Here is a 19,158-nt window from a genome sequence, read left to right as displayed (position 1 = left end):
TATCCTAGCCAGGTCAACTCTCTGGAGCCCCTGAAGAGCCCAAAAGCTCATGAGCAAGACGCTCCAGAGTACGGGCAGGGAAGTGGGACTGGTAGCATGAGACTCTCAACTTCCTTCATGGCCTTGAGCAGCTCTTACCTTGTGCAGCTGGGACACTGTTTGGAAGGAAGCTGCCTTCTTACGTTTCTCCTTGGTCCCTGGCTTGTGAGCTTCCTCTGTTGGGTTGAAATATGAATGAATTGTGTAAGTACTGCACTGTGTGCAGGACTCGGAAGCACCTCCAAACTGCCCTGAAAGTATCAGTGAAATCCCCAGAGGTGGCAAATGCTGCAATGGCATGAGATGGCTTCTAAAAAAATCCTCCCACATCACCCTGCTCTGGTTGCTCCCCTTTAGTAGTAACAGGGCTCTCCTTCACATGTCCATGTCACTTCTGGCAGGGCCACCAGGGCAGGGCCCTTCAGCACCCTGCAGGCACAGCCTGAGCCTGACCACCCACACAAGGCCCCTAGGTCAAGGCAAAGCTGCAAGTTCAGAGTCCCCAGGACACTCAGGTTTGTAAGAACCAGTGCAGAACTTCCCCTCACGAGGGCTGCTAGGCACAGGAATGAATGAGGCTGTAAAGGCAGTTGGGGCAGTGCACAAAGAGGCATGAGATTGTTCTCCACCTGAACTGGAGCCCACATAGTTCTCATACAGGGAGGCCAGCAGCTTGTTCTGGGATTTTTGGAAGACTGCCACCACTGTCTCATTCAGGGGGTCCTTGTTCTTGTCCAGCCACCCAATGATGTTGTATGGCACCTGCCACCAAAGAAAAGAGGCAAACGTAAGGACAGCCCAGCAAAGCAGGTGGCTAATACTGCAGGAGAGCTGGCAAGGGACGTACCACACCAGCGTAGTGCACCAGCTCAAAGTGGGCTTCATATTTCCGCTTTTTGTCTGGTCGGGGCTTCTGGAAGTTAGGTGACTTTCCAATATGGTTGTCATAGAGCTTGGCTTTGAATGACATGTCGGAGGCTTTCGGGAACATGCACTCCTCTTCGAGGATGGACAGGATTCCCAGTGGCTGCAGGGAGAAGGCAATATAAGGTCTGAACTCCAAGTTGCCAGGTGCCAGCCCAGAGTAGCAGACTGTCTCGGCTACTGGCCCATGTGACAGCAATGGCATGAGACATCTACCATGGGGCAAGCTATCCCTGTTCCTCTGATGTACCCCACCAGGCTGCATGGGCCGCTGCATTTCTCCAGGCAGCCAGAATAGGGTTGGCCAGGCCTTCAAGAACCAGGGGCTTTGCAGGTCTTTCAGATTGCCAGGGAAGGACACATCCTCTCCAGTATCCTGACAGGTATATTCTTTACCAAAAGAAAATTGAGTTTCCTCCATTTCAATGGTGATTTTTTTATACAAGCTGCTATGAGTTCACGAGCACCCCAAAGGTACAGCAAGAGGATAAGAATAAAAGGTCATCATTCAGTATTCTATGGGGGAAAAGTCCCCACCAGGTTTCATTGCTCACTGGTGGGTACGAACAGGAACCTGCATGTTTCACACGGCCAAAATTTGTGTCAAAAGGCCCCCATAGCCTGAAAACTCTGTGCTGCAAATGTAGAGAATATGGATCTGGGATACTTGTTTGGACTGGGAAGGGACTCCTTTCATTCCTGGTAGCAGAGCAGCCATCACCGTTCCAATGTTTGCAAACAAATGATCTAGCAGATGCACCATTTGTGTGCCCCTGTCTGCTGCTTTACCTTCTCAATCAGGTCGATACAAGCCTGCAGGTCCAGGCCAAAGTCAATGAAGACCCATTCAATGCCTTCTTTCTTGTACTCTTCCTGCTCCAGGACGAACATGTGGTGGTTGAAGAACTGCTGCAGCTTCTCATTGGTGAAATTGATGCACAGCTGCTCAAAGCTGTTGAACTGCAAAAATAAAACAGATCTGCTTCAGCAGGCAGAGCTCCATAGGTGACTGCAGTCACCTACTCCACTTTGCCTGGGTGTGAGGAGAAAGCTCCAGAGTAGGTAGCGAGGAGCTCCCTGAAGACTGGCCCACAGCAGTGTTAGAATAGTCCTTTGGTAGCTGCAGGTGTTTATTACAGATAAATTAATTCAGACATGAGCATTTTTTCTCATCAAGGCCAGTAGTTTCTTGGAAGAGATAACACTGGCAGGCACTGGCAGGCCCAAGTGTCTAATTACAACTTTCCCCTGACTCCATTGCTGGAGAACTCACGTCAAAAATCTCGAAGCCTGCGATGTCCAGTACTCCGATGAAGAACTGCCTGGCCAGCTTGGTGTCCAGGGTCTTGTTGATCCGAGTCACCAGCCACTTGAACATGCGATCATACGTGGCTTTAGCCAGAGCACCTACAGCGTAGACAACCTGCCAAGGTAAATGGGGGAGCAGGTCATGATAGGACTCATGCTCCTCCCTGTTCTTGTAGAAGCTACAGGCTGCATGAAAGGGCTTCTTCTGGCACAGAAAGGACAGGCTAGACAAATCCATAGGTTTTCAGCTACAGTATTTATACTGAGATTAGTTTCACATGCTTGCATCCACGTTCTTGTGCATCTGGCCTGCACTTAAGCAGTCTCCAAGGTGTTAGGATACAGACTTAGTCTAAAGACTATTTTTCAGAATCCCTGTGCATGGCAAAAGCCTATATTACAATGACTCCAGCCCTTAAATTCCTCTTGAATTTTATTTCAGGACAGGCTTGCACTATCCAGGCCTAGTTTGGGTTCCTAAGTGACATGGCTGAAATCCGACACAAAGCACTTTTGCTGGGTTTGAGCCTCTCACAAGCTCAGTTCTTTAGGTGAGAGCTCTACTATCCATAGCTAAACTCTTCATGAAAATGTGGCTGCCTCTGAAGCAGATCCACAGAGACTGAACCTTTCCTGGCCTTCAATCCAACCAAACTTTCAAAGATTCAGAATTGAGACTCCAGCCTTGGTTAATGTCCAAAATCATCCGCCAGTCCTGCTACCAACTTTCCCAGATCCTAAAGGCAAGTAACTGTATATACATCTTCTCATGATGACAACTTGCAAACCTAAGAGATTGAATTGAAGCATGAGGCACCACAGGAACCACAGGGGATTCACACACCAGTTTGAGCACGAAGTCCTTGTCCCAGCATACCCACCTGTTCCACATTCTGACCTTTGGTCACGTATTCATTGCCCACTTTCACGCGAGGATGGAGCAACCCTTTGATGAGATCAGCTGAGCTGATTCCCATGAGGTAGGCAGCTTTGTCAGCACCTGTGAAAAAGAACCAAAGCATGAGGAAGACAGAAATGGATGGCTTCTCGATCAAACTCTGAACAAACTCTGTTGTTTAACCTTCCCCAGAGCTGTCCCCAGTGTCTGAAGTGTGATTTCCTACCTCAGATACTGTATGTGAGATAGTATATTGTAAGAGAGGTTGTGGAGTCTCCTTCTCTGGAGATCTTCCAAACCCGCTTGGACGCAGTCCTGTGCCACGTGCTCTAGGTGACCCTGCGTGTGCAGGGGGGTTGGACTAGATGATCTCTAGAGGTCCCTTCCAACCTTGAGCATTCTGTGATTCTCTGTGCTGTTTGAAGACTGGTCTTCCCGCATGAGAAGTTACAGTTTAGAGAAGATCGCCTCAGCAGATCTCTTGCTGCTTAAATGTTTTTCAGTCTTCCACTTGTTTTCCAGTAGAAGGATGGACTTCATACAGTGAATTCACATAAAGTGAATTTGAACTGATCCTAAGAGACGTGATTTTCTTGCTCGTCTTTCACAGACTCTTGATAGTAGACCCCAGCTAGAATCTCTTGCCAAGGAGAATCCCTTCTGATAGATCAAAATCCTCTTTAAATAGAAGATAGCTACTGAATCTGGTGTCAGCATTCCTCAGGAAAGGAGAACTCTTCTTTTATGAATTTGAACATTATAAGATCTGCTCCAGGCAGTCATTTCTGCTGGATCCCTCTCTCAGGGAGGGATACCCAGTCATTTCTCAAGCCTTCCAGTTATGCGATAGGGCCAGGGCTCCCCCTTTCCCTGACACTATGCATTGGTCATGGAAACGGTCATACTGGAAAGCTGCTCTGTCCTTGAAGCTGGCTCTATGACGCCTTGGAGCCAGGCATGGTGCAAAAGCAATAGAAAGTATCCAAATTCTAACTTTTCTGGATTTTCAACATTTCTTTCTGTAGCCTCACTATTCTCTTAGACCTACATTTTGCACCAGCTTTTTCTACATACCAATCATGGAAATGTATTAATCAGCAGTTGTGTCCTACTCTAACTGCTCTTCGGGAGGCTGGGGCTTGGGTAGGGCTTATTACAGTGCACCCTAGGAGGAAGGAAACCAAAGAGCTCAGCTTGGCTGAACCTGGCAGCACAGAGACCAACTCACTTTCAGTGCCGTCAGCCTCTGCCTGCTCTTCCCGCTGCTTCTGCTTGAACTTCATGTTGCCAAAGTGCATGATAGCGCCCACTATTTTATAGGAGCCATATTTCTCATCATTGCTGAAGCCTAGGATGTCCATGGCATGCTGAGGAGAGACAAAGCAGCAGAGAGAGAACAAAGTCAGCCCTCTGAGGTGAAAAGGGAGGGCAGGTGCTCCCACCGTCTCCATAGGGGACTATATCCTGGGGTCTGTAGGCTGAGTGGGGCAGGGTGCTCTATCTGTGTGCACCTAGCTGAGAAATGCTGCTCTGTGGGATTTTAAAAGCAAGTCCAGCTCCTCAAAGGTCAAGCTGAAGGCAAAAGAACCAGGCTAGCAGCAACAAACAGGGTGCTTTCTGAGCTGAGCTTGCACAACCATCTCTCATCTCCTTACAGGACCTACAGGAGGTGTGCACGTACTGCAAGCCCTTTCTAAGGCTAGGGCCTGTTCTCTCTCTTTAAAAAGGGTTATTGATGGGATCTGAGACACTCCCCTCTTCCTTGCAGGCTCACAGTGTGTTCACAGTGACTGCAGTAAAACAGAAGCCCACAAGTAACTTCAAGAGGGACACAGAAAAGCAGGGACATGTCCCCGCTGTCCGCCCAGAACAGGGGTTGGTTCTGAGGCCCTTGCCCAAGGCCCACGCTCGGGCTGCGCAGTGGGAAGGAAGTGCACATACATCTGTTGCCATGAGTTCCTCGCCATCATCCAGGTTGTCCACAGTTGTTACGCCCTGGGAGCAGAAGTGGTAGTCAAAGGGGTTGAGGGACAGCAGCAGCATATCTGTGATGGGGAAGACATGCAGGGAGTGAGATCAGTCTGACAGAAATGCACATGGGAGAGAATGGTAATCTTGGATAAAGACGAAAGGGTAAGGCTCTAACCAAAGCCTTTGGGCCCACCAAAGTGCAGGTTTTGCCTTTTAGACCCTTAAGCGGCCCCACAGCCCTTGGAGGGAAGCTTGTGCCAGCAGAGATCTCTGTAGTAACTTCTAGGGGAAGCTACTTCTCCTCTTCCTGGAGAGGCTGCTGAACTCCAAGGCACCATGCTTGGAGGTTGCCCTCAAAGGCCCAGGAGAGCACAGCCTAGCTGGGCACTTGAACTGGACTCTGCCAGTACTGTCTGCACAAAAGCCTGAAAGTTCCTTTTCCTTCCCCATTCAATGTATTTCCCCATTTCCCATTCAGTGCATTTCCTTCTAGTGCCTCGGGTTTTCATTTTCCCCAGCAGCCTGGGGCACACTGTGCTCTGCTCATCCCCTTCCCGGCGACAGGGGCACCCTCCTCTCCAGGGCTAGAGGGCGACGGCTTTGCCAGGTGCTGCTTGTCCCTGTCCCCCACAACACAAAGGTCCGTTGCAGGTTGTGTGTCCCAACTCCGCCTAGCAAAAAAATATGGCTGAAAGTACCAAAGGGGTCTATTTGGAAGAGACTGAAACTTTGTTGGGACCGAACACCCTGAGTTGGGCCTCTGAAGCTCAAACCCTACCTCTGCCTAGCTCTGCGCAGCCACTTAGTCTGTTGTTATCTGTGTTCACTGGCTTGCAAAGTCCCCTGGTATCTCTCAGCCGAAGTCCTCAGGTTTGTCCCAAAGCAGAATGGGACAGTGAGGGGTCTCAAACCAAACTGTACGATGGAAAAAAATCACTTCCTGCCCAGTTCTCATCAGGATGGAGAAGGGATGACTGCCTAGGCATGGCCCGTGGCTGGTATCACCCACTATGCTGACCTCAACTAGGAGGCACTCCCTGGTAGAACAGTCTCTGCAAGCTCAGATGGGCCCTCACAGAGGGCCATTTCTTCTGTGACTGTGCCTCCAGCTTGCTATCTTGGGACATGGCTTGGTTGAGGACTGATTTAGAAGTTGCCATCCATGCCCTTGTGACCACCAGATAAGATTACTGCTCTGCACCACTCACCAGACCTGCCTAATAAGGTATTGCTGTGGAGCCAGCAGCAGGCTCAAGAGCCCACAGCCCAGAGGCTGACCACCCCGGGGGATCATGTCAACCACCCTTCTGCAGCGTGGAAAGGTCTCCTGTGCACTGTGACCTGGCACCTGGGGCGTAAGGCTGCTCAGAGCACAAGAGATGGCCCCAGGGCAAAGCCAGGGTGAGCTGGGACTGTCCTGGGGAGCACATTCAGGGCATGTCTAGGCTGGGGTTACTGCTGCGAGTGGGCCGTGCAGCTGTTTCCAAGCTCGCTTTGAAGCAGGTCATCTTGCAAGGGTGGCAGAAGGAGCTCGGAGCTCGGGACAGGCTGGAAAACACGTCCGCTACCACAGGATGGGTGAAAATCCAAGGCGCACTGCTGAGCTCAGTGCTGTACCAGCCACGAGACGAGGAGTCTCCGTGCAAGGCAGCCCAGCAAAGTGCAGTCCCAGCCTGTGCACAGATCCTGAGCGACCACCTCTCTCCTCCCAGACACTCACAGAAAAGACTCGAGTTTGGCTTCTCAGTCTGATTGTGAGGATAAAGAAGGCTGGGCTAGATGCCTTCCTGAAGTCCCTTTCAACCTGAATTATCCCACAGATCTGCAATCCTAGGTGGCTAGCAAAGCCTTTGAGGGCAGTGGCTCCAGGGTGAGCCAGGGCTGTTCAGCCCCTGGAAAATCAAGCTAGCAAGAGGTCTTCCTGGCTTTTTTTTCAAGGAGTCACACTGTAAAGGCTGTGCTGCAGCTTTGGTTGCCTTACCTTGCAGCTCTGGTTTCTTCCCAGAGAGGATCTGGTAGTAGATATGGTAGCTTCGCTCTTTGGGTTGCTGGAAAATCACTCTTGATTTTTCCAGAAGATCTAGAAGTAGATAGGGCAGAAGGTTTAGAAAAGGACTCACACTTCCCTGAAGTCAACCCAGCATCAGCACAAATAGCAGGACTCAAAATCTTTCCTTCTGCAGCTGGCACACGTTTACTCACAGATGTCAATGTCTGCAGAGGCCAACTTCCCTGAGGGGCCAAAGTGGATCCGGATGAACTTGCCCTGAAATATTCATAAGGACGTGAGCATTGGGCTTGTCTAGACAGGTACAATGCAAAACAGTTCCTAGAAACCCAAGAATTTGGGCCAAAGAGCCTCTCCTTTTTTCCCAAGATACAATATGGATATCGAAGACACCTGCAGTTGATGAGCTCAACATCCCAGAGCAGATTCAAAGTTGGACTTGGCAAAAGGGGTGTCTTTCCCAGCTGTCTTTCCCAGCACTGGTGCTCCAGGCTGTGGTTACTGCCCCTCCTCACCCTTTGGTCCTGCAAGGCCCCACTTCTCTCCACCACAGCCTATGACAGCGGGGTGATTCATTCTGCAAGCACACCATTTCCTGGGCTGATTTAACAAGGGGAAGCCTGGCCCAGCAGTTCAACCCCACTAGGTATAAAATCTAGCTTCCTTCTACGTGCCTTGGGCCCACACTACACAAAATCCCACAAATGACGTCTTCAGTTTACATAAGCACTGCACGTTAGCTGTCTCTCCTGCTAAGACACTTACAAAACGTGAGGAGTTGTCATTTCTTATGGTTTTGGCATTGCCAAAAGCTTCCATAGCTGGGTTTGCCTCAATGATTTGGTCTTCAAGGGTGCCCTGGAAAACAAAACCAAAGGATGCATCAGCTCCCCTTCTACCAGAGGGGACCAACGCACTGGGGAAGCAAGTGGTGCTCCTGAACACGTTATCCTGCTCTCCTCAGAGTCTGCTGGTGCTCAGGCATCAACTTGGTTCACGGAGGGGATGCAGATGAGTTCTGCGATTGACACAGCCTGATTTGGCAGCAATACTCACTGTGGGCTTTTGTTTACTAAACTTGCCCATCCTGAGATCTAGGCTCTCCTCTGCACAAAGAAGTCCTGAGGCACTTTCTTAAGCTGCTACAATTTGGAAACTGAGAGCAAGGGCACGTTGTCACGAAGCAGTCCGAAATATTTCAGGCTCTTTGACTCTCCCAGGCATTTTCCCTTCCACCAAACCCAAGTCTTGGAGGGTCTGAATCACAGTATATTATGAATGGACTCAGAAAACAGCTGTGATTTATTACTCTCTACAGCAACTAAATACACAGCAAGGCTTTCTGTGCCAAGAACTCACCACGGATCCCTGCTGGCAGGACCCACTAAACTCACTGGAGATCTTTAGAGCAAACCCCAAATTACCCCCATCCTCCCAGATTATTTTTCCATTCCTGTTTCACTAGCATAGTTCAAAGATAAAGGGCAGCCTTCATGTAACAGGGGCAAAGCAGGAGAAGAACTGTAGGAGAGACACACGAGACTCACGCCAGGCCACACGAAGGACAGAGGGGTTTGATAGGAGGAGGAGAGTTTGGTGGCACAGGCACCTGTGAGATCTGGGGCCCAGGATTTTCCATGACGGGGTCTTTGAGTGCCAAGCTCTGACTTACATTATTATCCTGCTGTCCCTCTGATAGGGAACATCAGACCTGGCCCCTGCCTGTCCGTGCACTGGGGGGACTGAGCTGTCATGTCAGAGGGTCACGACTGCTCCCAAACTCCACAGCTCTGGGCATGTGAAGGGCAAAAGAGCCAGAGAGCAGCTGTGACTAACAGCTTTTCTAACAGGCTGTATTTTGCTACCTAGATATCCTTTGAGCTGTGATCTTTGAATTTAGCCTGATCAAAAATTGCCTTTTCTGTTAGGTCCCATAGGGGCTGCCCTAGAATGCCCAGAAACAGCCCCCAGGTATCTCACTCTTAGTAACACTTTGCTCGAGTGGCCTAATACTCGTGTATTAATGACCATTTGCCATCCAGTAGAGTACTGCATGCACTGGATTGCATGCATTAGCCAAAGGCCATCCCCAGTGCTTGGATAGAAGCTGGGATCAGAAAGGTGGGAAGTCATGAAGAGGTGAAATCCCAAAGCCTCAAACTATGGAAAAGTGGGAAACATAAAGCCAAGCAAATAACTGCAACACTGCCCAGGTTGCACCAAACCCAAAGCTGCCTCTCACAGGCATCTCCCATGCCCTTGACGTAGCTAAATTTTGCCTCAACATTCAAGATCGGGAGTCTGTAACACTTACCCCAGTTTTAGTGGCAAGAGCTGCCTAGAGAAAGGAAAGAAAATTGCCTTTAGAAATCCAGAAAAGCCAGGCAGGAACCACAAGAAGCATGATCAGAAAAGCAGGACACGAACACTTAGTGCCAAAAAACGTCCAAGAGGAAAAAAAAATTTGAAGGATTAAACATTTTAAGAAATGCCAAAAAGTTGTTAAATAGATTAGCTCAAGAAAAAGAAGAAATGCATCAAAAAGCAAGAACAGTTAAATCCAAACCCAAAGAAGAGGAGAGGAAAATAATGCTGAGGAAATGCTCGTCTGACAAGTAAAGCAGCCAGTTTGCTTCTGCAGGGAAAAAGCAGGCTGGAGCCACAATGTATCAAGAAGAAAGAAGCAATTGCAAGAGCAGCTCCAAAATAACCAGCACCAAAGAAATGCAAGAATCAAATCAAGAGCAAGAAAAGCACAAGGTGGAAAATGATCAAAATGAACAAAAGAAAAAGAAAAAAGGAGAAAGAAATGGATAAAAAGCAAGGCTTAAAAGAGACAAGGTGGGAAATGGCTGATTTGCTCCATTTCTTTAATGCACCTTAAGGCGATCATTGGTGGTGTGTTGGAGGAGAAAGAGAAGATACAGTAGATACAGAGGGGCATCTGAAATACCTCTTACAGGCTGCTCAGATCGAACTGCCACTTAAAAATACCCATTTCCCCCTGAGCAAAATAGTTTCAAGCCTTGCTTGTTCAAAAGTCAGGGTAAAAGCCAAGCCCTGGGTGGGTCATACCAAAACACGCTTCCAAATGCAAAAAGTCAGGGGAAGAAAAAAAAAAAAAGCAAGAAGACGAAGGGGAAAAAAAAGGAAGAAAACAGCAAGAATTGGTTTCAAAAGAAGGGCTTACTACTTTCTTGCCCGGTGTGTCGCCCAAGGCTGCGACAATGGCAAAGTACTGAATGACCCGCTTGGTGTTTACAGTCTTACCAGCACCAGATTCTCCGCTTAGAGTAACAGAAATACACAGATCAACGACATGAGGCAAAGAACAAGCACAGCTTTCAGCAGAGGCTTTGCCAGCCTGCCAGGGCTGCCCAGCCACCCCCACACAGGGCCAGGTAGGGGAAGCCAGGGACAGGAGCAGGCCGGAGCCACCAGCATCCTCCAGCCCAAGCAGCTTGTGCAGGACCCTCCGCGGTGGCAGGGACTCCCAAAACCACACAAGGAAAACCCTGCTAGGACAGAGCCATGTCCTGCACAGCGAGGCTGCTGTGAAAGGGGCCTTTGCCATCCTCCGGGAAGGGAGTCAGCTGGCAGAGATGGCCACGAGGCGCGGAGCTGTGCCGAGCTCTGCCTCTCGCTGGGCAGGTCGCCCTCACCCCAGGGCTTCAGCTGTCCCCGCTCGCAGGACACGGGCCCTTCGCTGATAGTTTCAGCACGCTCCGCTTTGTTGGGGTTCTTGGAAACATGGGGCGGCCCCGGGCGGGCGCCGGGCTCCTCGGGCCGGGCCGGGGCTGCGCGGGCAGCCTGGAGGCCACGCTGAGCTCATGCCTATAGTTAGCGGCTCTCCTATTGTAATCCCAGATCACAAAGAGCGGGGAGGGGGGGCGTTGGAGCCCGGCATTTCTCCGCAGCCCCTGCGTTACCTAATTAGGCTATGGCCGAGGCTAAAAATGTCCCCGGCTCCTGGCAGCAGCGTAGGGTCCTTTAGAGTCCTTTATATAGCCCTTATCTGTATGTCACTTGAAATTAACCTGGCCTACCTCCTCCCACATCACCCCGGCCTGTCTCCTCCTCCCGCATCGCCCCTCCGAGCACAGGCGCCATCTCGGCCTCCACCTCTGCTGCCTCAGCCGGTCTCCGCGGAGCCGGGGCCTGGCTGCGGACCCACCCGTCCCAATGCCCGGCCACGATTCCCCAGGAGAGGAGGGCAGGCCCGGGCCCTCCTGTGGATGCCGCCCGGCCCAGGGGGTCGCCCCATGGCAGGCGTTGCAGCTGTCAGAGGGGTTCTGAGGAGCCTGCGTGGGGCTCTGTCACCTGGCGCGTCCAGCGGGAAGCTTAGCAGGCCAGGCTGGCGGGGCCGGACAGCTGCCCAGGGAACGCAGAGGGGCCCGGCTGGGTGGCACTGCTCAGGGGACACTCATCACCGCACGGGGGCTACCAGGGACCTCAAAGGCTGCTCAGACCCAGGGAACTTAGCAGCAACCAGCTCTAGAGGCACAGAGAGGGAAAGGGCCACTTACGTGATGAGCATGGACTGGTTCTCGCGGTCTGGAAGAGAAGGAGCAAACGTCCAGCTGAAACCCACCAGCCCAGAAGGAGACAAGTATTGCCCAGAGCCTGCCCTGAACAAGATCCCACCGCTCACACTTAGCACAGCTCAGGCACCTTCACAGCACGTTTCACCCTATCCCGCTTGGGGATTTCAGTCTCATAGAGGGAGCCTCACAGACCATCCCTCTGTCCCCACCTGCCAAGATTCTGCAGCAGGGAAAGCACCAGCCGCTTCTTCCCTTCGGAGGCTGCTCTGCTGGCTAAGGGGCTGGATCCTATCCCCTGCCTTGGCTGTGACACAGTGCAACTGGCCCGCATGGACACTGGCCCTCTGTCTTTTCCGGACGTGGAATGCCCTCTGCATCTTTTGGGGTTACAATGTTTTTCTGGAGCTGATGAAGAGCTGACCAAGCTCTGACCCAAATCCACGTCCTGAAGGTCCCAGGCTGACCCTAGCATCAGCTCCTACCCCCTCACAGCTGGTTTTGGGGGCTGGTGGGAGGGTGGGGAACTCACTGCGCAGCATGTCGTTGTAGGCGTTGTCCGCGATGGAGTAGATGTGCGGGGGGGCCTCGGACCTCCGCTTGCCCTTGTAGGCTGCCACCACGGGAGCCGTGTAGACAGGAAGCCACTTGTATGGGTTGATGGTGACACAGAACAGGCCAGAATAGGTCTGAAGGCAGAAAGAAGACAACTGAAGGACACCTGGAGTCACGTGCACAGCCCTGGCGAGGCCCAGGATGTCCACCCTGCCCCTGAGGAGGCTCCCCCCGTCCCTCGTGGAGAGATCCTTGCACCAGGGAGCCGGCCATGGGTCGGGGGTGCCATGGGGCTGGCGCAGACACTCTGCCAGGCTGGTCCCCAAGCGCCTCTCCACATCCCCTGCCTCACGTGCCCCAGCGTGGGTGGCTTACATAGATCATCCAGTGGGAGTAGCGGCGCTTCAGGTTGTACAGCACGGAGGCCTCGTTGAGGTGGGTCAGCATGGCCATGTCTTCGATCATGTCGAACTTGGGGGGGTTCATCTGCTGCAGCTCGTCCTCCTTGACGACCCGCGTCTGCAAGAGGAGGGAGAGAAGAGCATCAGCCTGATAACATGTAATGCGGCACCGTCTTCTGCTCGGGGAGATTTCTGGTTCCTTTGGCAAACAGCTGAAGTGTGTACCCCATCACTTACAACTGGATTTATTTAATCCTGTAAATCCATGTGCTGGCAAACTATCACATTACATATCTGGCCTGAATGGAAGAAACTCAATTTAGCAAATGGTCCTGTTAATATAGCGTAAGTAAAACCCTTCAAAGAGATTTTTTTTTAACATGTGAATATTAAGTCCATGGTGATTTAGATGTTAAATGCAGGAAAGTGGAAGGAGGAATAAAGGCGAGGTTATTTTTGCTGAAACTGCTTTGATTGAAAATGCTAATCTGATGAAAGTAGGTGTAGTTTAATATTTTGCAAATCCATGACATTTTGAAAAAACAGCTTCATGGGGGAGCAGCAGAAAAGGTTAGATAACTGTTTTCATCTGCAGAAGCCAAAGAATAGATTTTTAATCCCAGCATCTTAAAAAAATCAAAGTAAACTTTACAAACTGACAAATTTGACAAATTTGATTTTGGGGAGTCAAAAAAGTTTCTAATTTTTGTCCCAATTTCAGAACAAAGTATTTTCAAAACTTGACATTTTTTCATAGAAAATTATGTACATTTCCCTTAGTTTAGGCAAGTAGGGGGCGGGAAATGCTCATTGTCTGGTCAGGACTTCATTCTGTTTTCCAGTTTTACACCCTCATAAGCCTCTGTTGCTGCAATAGCCTTCCCCAGGTGTGCAACTCCCCGAGCCAAGAAATAAATACGGGTTAAGCTCATTTGTGGTTATTTGGACCAGGCATTACCTTGACAAATACCAGTTGACCATTGCTTCTTGATCACTGCTGGAAAGCTGGAGTAACACCACGAAACACAACTGGTGTCGCATCCAGCCACCCTGTTCTTTAATTCTGCTCACTTTGGGAAGTTATTCCTGGCTGGGGCAATGAGAACAGCCAGCAGACCAAAAGAGGGAGAGCAGAGCTCGGCATCTGGCCCAAGGCACGTAAAAACACATTTATATTTGCCAAAGAACAAGTCCTTACTCATCCTGGTGCTCGCAGAGAACGGCACATTCACACTTTGCTCGGAAACCTGCTTTCCAAAGAGCACTGCTCTGCCTTACGCTGGTGCAAACGCCGGTTGCGAGGAGCAGGATTTGGCCCCTCACCTTTTGCATCGCAAAGGGCTGCTCCGGAGCGTGCGCGTCCTTCGCCAGCCCATCCATAGCGGGGAGCACGGCTGGGACTTGCGCTGGGGAAGCCCGGCCACCCTCTCCGATCCCTCTCGCGGGGTGGAGGGGTTTGGAAAGCAAACATCTGCTGGGGGCACGCGGAAGCGTTGACACGCTTGGAGAGAAAGTTGTCTGCGTGTCCTGGCACACCACAGTGTGACAAGCAGCACGGTGCCCCGCGGGGACGAGCGGCTGCGGAGCGGGCAAGTGTTATCAGGAAGAGCTCAGCTAGCTGCAGACACGATCTCCTCTCACATATCCCCCTCGGCACACATTCTTACCAGTCTTTGAGAAAGGGAAGACTTTGCTTACTTGCTTGTCTTTGGTTTCCACAGTGACTTTGCCACCAGAAACTTCCTTGATTTCTACTTCAATGTAAGCGTCTTTCTCATCCGGGATCCACGCTCGCTTCTTTCCTTAAGGAGGAGAGGAAAAAAAAAAAAAAGAAGGGAAAGGGGAAAATATCAGATTGAAATGGAGGAAACCATTTGTCAAATCAAGGCCACACAGATGCAGTCTGATTACATGGGAGGACAATCATAATTCTTTCCTATCTCTTGGTCAGAGGAACTGGGATTTCTCTGTTCTTTCATGTTTGTCAGTCGTTTAATTTGCCAAAGTCAACCTTTACATTGGCAGACATCTGCTGCTCAATGTATGCCTGCATTTGGAACGTCACGAAGGAAAACACGGTTTAGAGGAAGCAAACCCCTTATCTCTTAAGTTGCTCCTCATTTGCTGTGTTGAGATAGGTGCAACACAGAGTATGTGCTTGTCGACAGAGCCCAGTAACACTCTGGGCAGCAGGAAAACCAGCCACAACAGAGTGGGGAGGCTGGGACGGAGCAGGAGGGCTGCAGGGCGAGCTCTGGACACCTCCAAAGGGAGATGGAGATGGAGACGACTTCACCATGGTACTTAGTGTTCAGCCTCCATTCTCCTGGCCACCACGGGGACTGGGGAAGGTAACAGGCCACCTTCCCTTTGCACCTCAACAGAACAGGGGGAATAGTCAAACCCCTATTTCCTATTTCTGAGATCTTCTTGTTCTCCAGGGTGGTGGGGGCAGTTCCCGCATCACGAGCCCTGTTGGGCTCAGCCACGCTGGTTAGGGGACAGGGAGAGCCACGGCCAAGGGCTCCCTTGGAGGCTGTGCTCGCTGGGCTGCAGCCTCCTCAGCGCTTACCATCAAACGGGATCGTCTGGAGCTTCAGCTGCTCCGTGTAGCTTTTCCGGAGGTACTCAGCAGCCTCCCCAAACTCGCTCATGTCTAACATGGACATCTTGCCGGGCTGGAGGGCGAAGGCTTGTCAGCAGCAAAGGAAGAGTGAAAGGCACCTGAATGCTGAAAGGAGGGAAAGGAGAAGGAGTGAGCGCAGAGAAAGCACCCAGCAGTGGGCTGCCACCTAAGAGAAATGCAGTAGCCAAACACGCTTTTAATTTCAGAGAGCAAGAGAAGACAGCGACAACAATACCGGCTAATAATAACCATAATAAAATGCAATTACGGATATGCCCTGGGCTGCCAATCCCAGCTGCATGCCCTGTATCGCTCTAGCGTTGAAATCTATGTTCACATTTTGGAGGTCAACAGAGTGCCCTTTTCTTTATAAACTTAGCTAGAAACTGTTGCAAGTTGGCAACCCTGCTGGAGCAGCAGCACCCTGCGCAAAACCCGGGTGAAGACCCGGGTCCTCATTCCAGAGCAGTGGTGCAGAACAACAAAAGCGAGGGTGGAAGCACTAAGCCTTGAAAAATCCCTTCCAGAGGGACAGCTGCTCGGAAAGGCGTTTTTATGACATTGCTTCCTCTTATCCATCTCACGCGAGAGCACACAGCAAAATGCCGAAGCGCCGCAGCTACCGCGACCGTTGTGACCCCCTTGCCAAAACGCACCGACCACAAGAAAAATGCCCTCAAATGGGTCTGTGCTGCCCTCCCCTGTGCCGCCATGCCGGCCCGAGCGCCCCTGCCCGCTGGGAACGGTCGCCCAGTCAAGGCGAAGCGGGTTAGCAGCGCCCGCGAGCGCGCGCAGACATGCTCCTTGCTACCAACCTCGGCGGTAGGGCTGAGTGGCTGAGTGCGCGCCGCAAAGCCCCTTTTTATTGTGTCTGTCAAGGTCAGAGTGGGAAAAGATATGTCAGAAATTCCCATGTGTCATGTCCCCACAGCTCCATTGGTGCTGCTGTCCCACTGCCCGGAGAGACACAAAAGGCAAACTTCGCTTTTATCTCTCGGCAAAGGCAGCCTGGTTATTTTTACTCCCGTATTGTCAGGCGAGTACAAAGGCAGAGCGAGAGACTCGGCAGCTCTGCGAGGCTGCCTGCGCCCGCCTGCTCGCAGGGGAGCGGGGCACAAGAGCTCGGCTGCTGCTTCTCCTGCTTCTCCTGCTCCTCTCCTCACCACCCTGCCTGGGAACCACTGCCTGGCCAGCCCCTGTGAACCACAGATCCGTTCCAACCTGTCCCCCGGCTCAGCTTCGGCCCCTCCATGACCGCGCTCCCCAGGCCAAGCAGGAGGATCCCCGGGTTCAGCCTCTGCTACCGCATGACCTTCCCCTCCAAGGGCTCTCCTGCTTCACCGAGGGATATCAGCCGCATCCCGCATTTAACAGATTTCACTCACACTACAGTTTGATTTTCTGGTTAGAAGCAAACGCAACTCAACAGTTTTCTAAGAGGGGCTCAGCCGCAGGGCCAGGGCAGCTCCCAGCTCTGCTCCAGTGCCCAAGCTCTATGTTGGCCTCAGCTCACAGCAAAACCAGCCCAGCTGTAAGCCCTGATCCTACACCATGATGTCCTTTCCAAGATGAGAAGTGCCCAAGGGCCGTCTCCGCCACGTTCAGGGAGGAGTAATTTTAGTTGCTGGCATCCTCACCCCCCAGGCACAGTGCTCATCTTCCCTGGTGCGGAGGGCATGATCCCATGGTGCGGACAAGGTGGCTTGGAGCCCATTAGGATAAAGCACGATATAAGCCCATATCTCCACGTCCTGCGGGGCACTCTCCCACCAGGCTGGAGGTCAACCGTTGAGTGTCTTCATCCAGATCTGGAAAGAGCCTTGGTTCATGGTGCAGAGCAGGACACTGTGGGCACAGGCACACGTGTCTGCTGATCCTCTTGGGGAGACACCAGGGATGCAGGCACTGAGACCTACTTGTCCATGACATCCAAGAGGCAAAGAGTGTTCAACTATGCCAAGATGGCAGTGGAGAGAGCCAGCAGAAGAAGGGTAGCGTCCTGAAGAACGCCGTGGTGCACACAAGCCTTGGTTGACCGCGGTTCCTCTGAGGTTAGCCCAGGGGTCTCCTGCCTCACTGTCATGAGCTCGGAGTCAGATTTCCACCCACGTCCTGGCGGGGCCTAAGGCCTTTGGCGGGTCCGGTGCCAAGTACCTCTGCCACGAGTGCCCCAGCAGTGGGATGAGCTCTCAGCCCAGGCCCACCAGCTGGCCCAGCCTCACACATTCTTCTCAGGGCATGTACCCGCCCTGTGCCCTGCTCACCCCCTCCCCTGCCTTATCTTTAAAGCAATTTTATTTTCGGAGATTCCTTCTACTGTTCCTTCTGTTAGTCGTAGTTTCTTTCCCTCTTTGAAGATGTTCCAGCAGGGTCCATCAAAGGCCAAGCAGATCTATAGAAAGGGAAATGTGGAATGGTCACTCCAGCAGCTGCTAAAATGTACTTCCTTTGGGTTTGGGCATTTCTAAGCTGGAGGTTGTGATGTGGTTTTCAGTACAGTAGGAAGCTCATCCTCATATTCCTGGTAAGGCCCATGCTCTGCTCTGGTCAGACAGGTGTAACGTGGGCATCCTGAGTGGGGCATCTATGGAAGGACGTTTGTATGAAGCTCCTACGAAACCCACAGGCATAACCAAGAGCCTATGACCTCCAGCGTGAGCAGAGAAGAGCTTACTTTGGGCGGCTGGTCCCTGAAGCAAGCAGTTTGCCTGAATGTTACACCTGCCCTGTGTGACCATCCCAGCTGAGGAAACATCTCCCTTGGCCCTTGCTGGGCCATTTGTCCCTCTACAACTCTGTGCTTGACCCATAGGGATCCCATGGCAGGATGGAAGAGGAAGGAGCTCCTGTATTTTGCCCTTGAGGACAGCAGAAGCTTTGGTCAATGGAATATGACACCACCAGCACTAGGCTACAAAGCTGCCCCTTCACTGAGCAGCATTTTGCAGCTGGATCAGCTCCTACCCAATCCCAGCAGAACCAGAAGGTTGTCCAGAGCCCAGGCAGCCTCTCCAGCCTCTCCAGGCTGCTCCCTGACCCCACAGGAGGAATGTTTCCCATTAGCAGGTTCTGATAAGTGGCAAGAAGAAGAATTACTCTACGTGTCAGACAGTTTGCTAGAGGTTTCTACACTTAACATATCAACACTATCAGCTTCCTGAAATGCGCTGGAGGGGACTGTGAAGGCTCTGATTAGATAGAGACAATCTGCAAAGGGGCTATTTCAGGCATATTTCCATCGAGCGAGAATGTCTACTTACAGGGAGACAGGCGAGGGTGACAGGCCAGGCTGACGACGTCCCTCTGGCTCAGCCTGGCCACACAAGCCTGTGGATGCAAGGCTCCCTCCAAACACCAAAATCCAGGATGTGTTTTCTAGGAAGCACTTTTTTTCCCCAAAAAAGCGATCCTCCCTTCTCGGACTGGGGCAGAGTCTAGGCTACAGTTTGCACCAGGGACTGTTTCTAAGTTGTCTTCCTTTCCCACAGCCACATCCCACCAGAGGGAGAGAGAACAATCCCAATCCCAGCTCTGCTGTTAATGCATCCCTCAACACAAGCAGAATTATTCTTGAATTTACAGGCAGAAGAGTCAGGCCTGGCTCTGGTTAGAGAGGAGAAGAGGTGATGGTCTTGGTGGGATGGTGTCAGCTTCAGAGGAGGTCTATGAGACTTTTTCTCGTGCCTGGCAAGAAGCGGCTCAAGGAGAGGAATGGAGCCTTGGCACAGCTGCAGGGAGCCAAAAGAGGCACCCGCAGGGTTCAAGATGGGGCAAAGAACTGAACCTGTTCATCTCAGCGCTCCCTAGGCCCTTCCAGCTGCCTGGACACGCTGGGACACTGGGAATATGCTCTCACCCATCCTGAACTGGCTGCCCTTTGGATGGGT

At 51.7% G+C, this 19,158-nt stretch overlaps 1 protein-coding gene across 1 annotated transcript in view; it reads right to left on the bottom strand.

The window, feature by feature from the left end:
* Nucleotides 1–15,314, bottom strand: part of MYH7B (myosin heavy chain 7B) — a 31,130-nt gene extending 15,816 nt beyond the window's left edge. The window contains exons 1-18 of the mRNA XM_088538718.1: nucleotides 15,218–15,314; nucleotides 14,344–14,447; nucleotides 12,620–12,763; nucleotides 12,222–12,378; nucleotides 11,675–11,702; nucleotides 10,339–10,435; nucleotides 9,463–9,486; nucleotides 7,914–8,006; nucleotides 7,343–7,406; nucleotides 7,122–7,220; nucleotides 5,111–5,214; nucleotides 4,398–4,536; nucleotides 3,153–3,271; nucleotides 2,237–2,386; nucleotides 1,753–1,923; nucleotides 887–1,066; nucleotides 669–801; nucleotides 139–215 (exon numbers count right to left, since the gene is read on the bottom strand). Coding sequence (XP_088394844.1) covers nucleotides 139–215; nucleotides 669–801; nucleotides 887–1,066; nucleotides 1,753–1,923; nucleotides 2,237–2,386; nucleotides 3,153–3,271; nucleotides 4,398–4,536; nucleotides 5,111–5,214; nucleotides 7,122–7,220; nucleotides 7,343–7,406; nucleotides 7,914–8,006; nucleotides 9,463–9,486; nucleotides 10,339–10,435; nucleotides 11,675–11,702; nucleotides 12,222–12,378; nucleotides 12,620–12,763; nucleotides 14,344–14,447; nucleotides 15,218–15,314 — 1,980 coding nt within the window. The remainder of the gene's footprint in view (nucleotides 1–138; nucleotides 216–668; nucleotides 802–886; nucleotides 1,067–1,752; nucleotides 1,924–2,236; nucleotides 2,387–3,152; nucleotides 3,272–4,397; nucleotides 4,537–5,110; nucleotides 5,215–7,121; nucleotides 7,221–7,342; nucleotides 7,407–7,913; nucleotides 8,007–9,462; nucleotides 9,487–10,338; nucleotides 10,436–11,674; nucleotides 11,703–12,221; nucleotides 12,379–12,619; nucleotides 12,764–14,343; nucleotides 14,448–15,217) is intronic.
* Between the last annotated feature and the right edge of the window lie 3,844 nt (nucleotides 15,315–19,158).

Source organism: Tinamus guttatus, unplaced genomic scaffold (genome assembly GCF_059628265.1).
Source record: "Tinamus guttatus ecotype Peru unplaced genomic scaffold, ASM5962826v1 Tinamus_guttatus_pri_ptg001150l, whole genome shotgun sequence".
In the NCBI taxonomy this organism is placed as follows: Eukaryota; Metazoa; Chordata; class Aves; order Tinamiformes; family Tinamidae; genus Tinamus; species Tinamus guttatus.
Note: the sequence above shows the minus strand (reverse complement) of the source record. Positions and strands in the feature narration are given on the sequence as shown.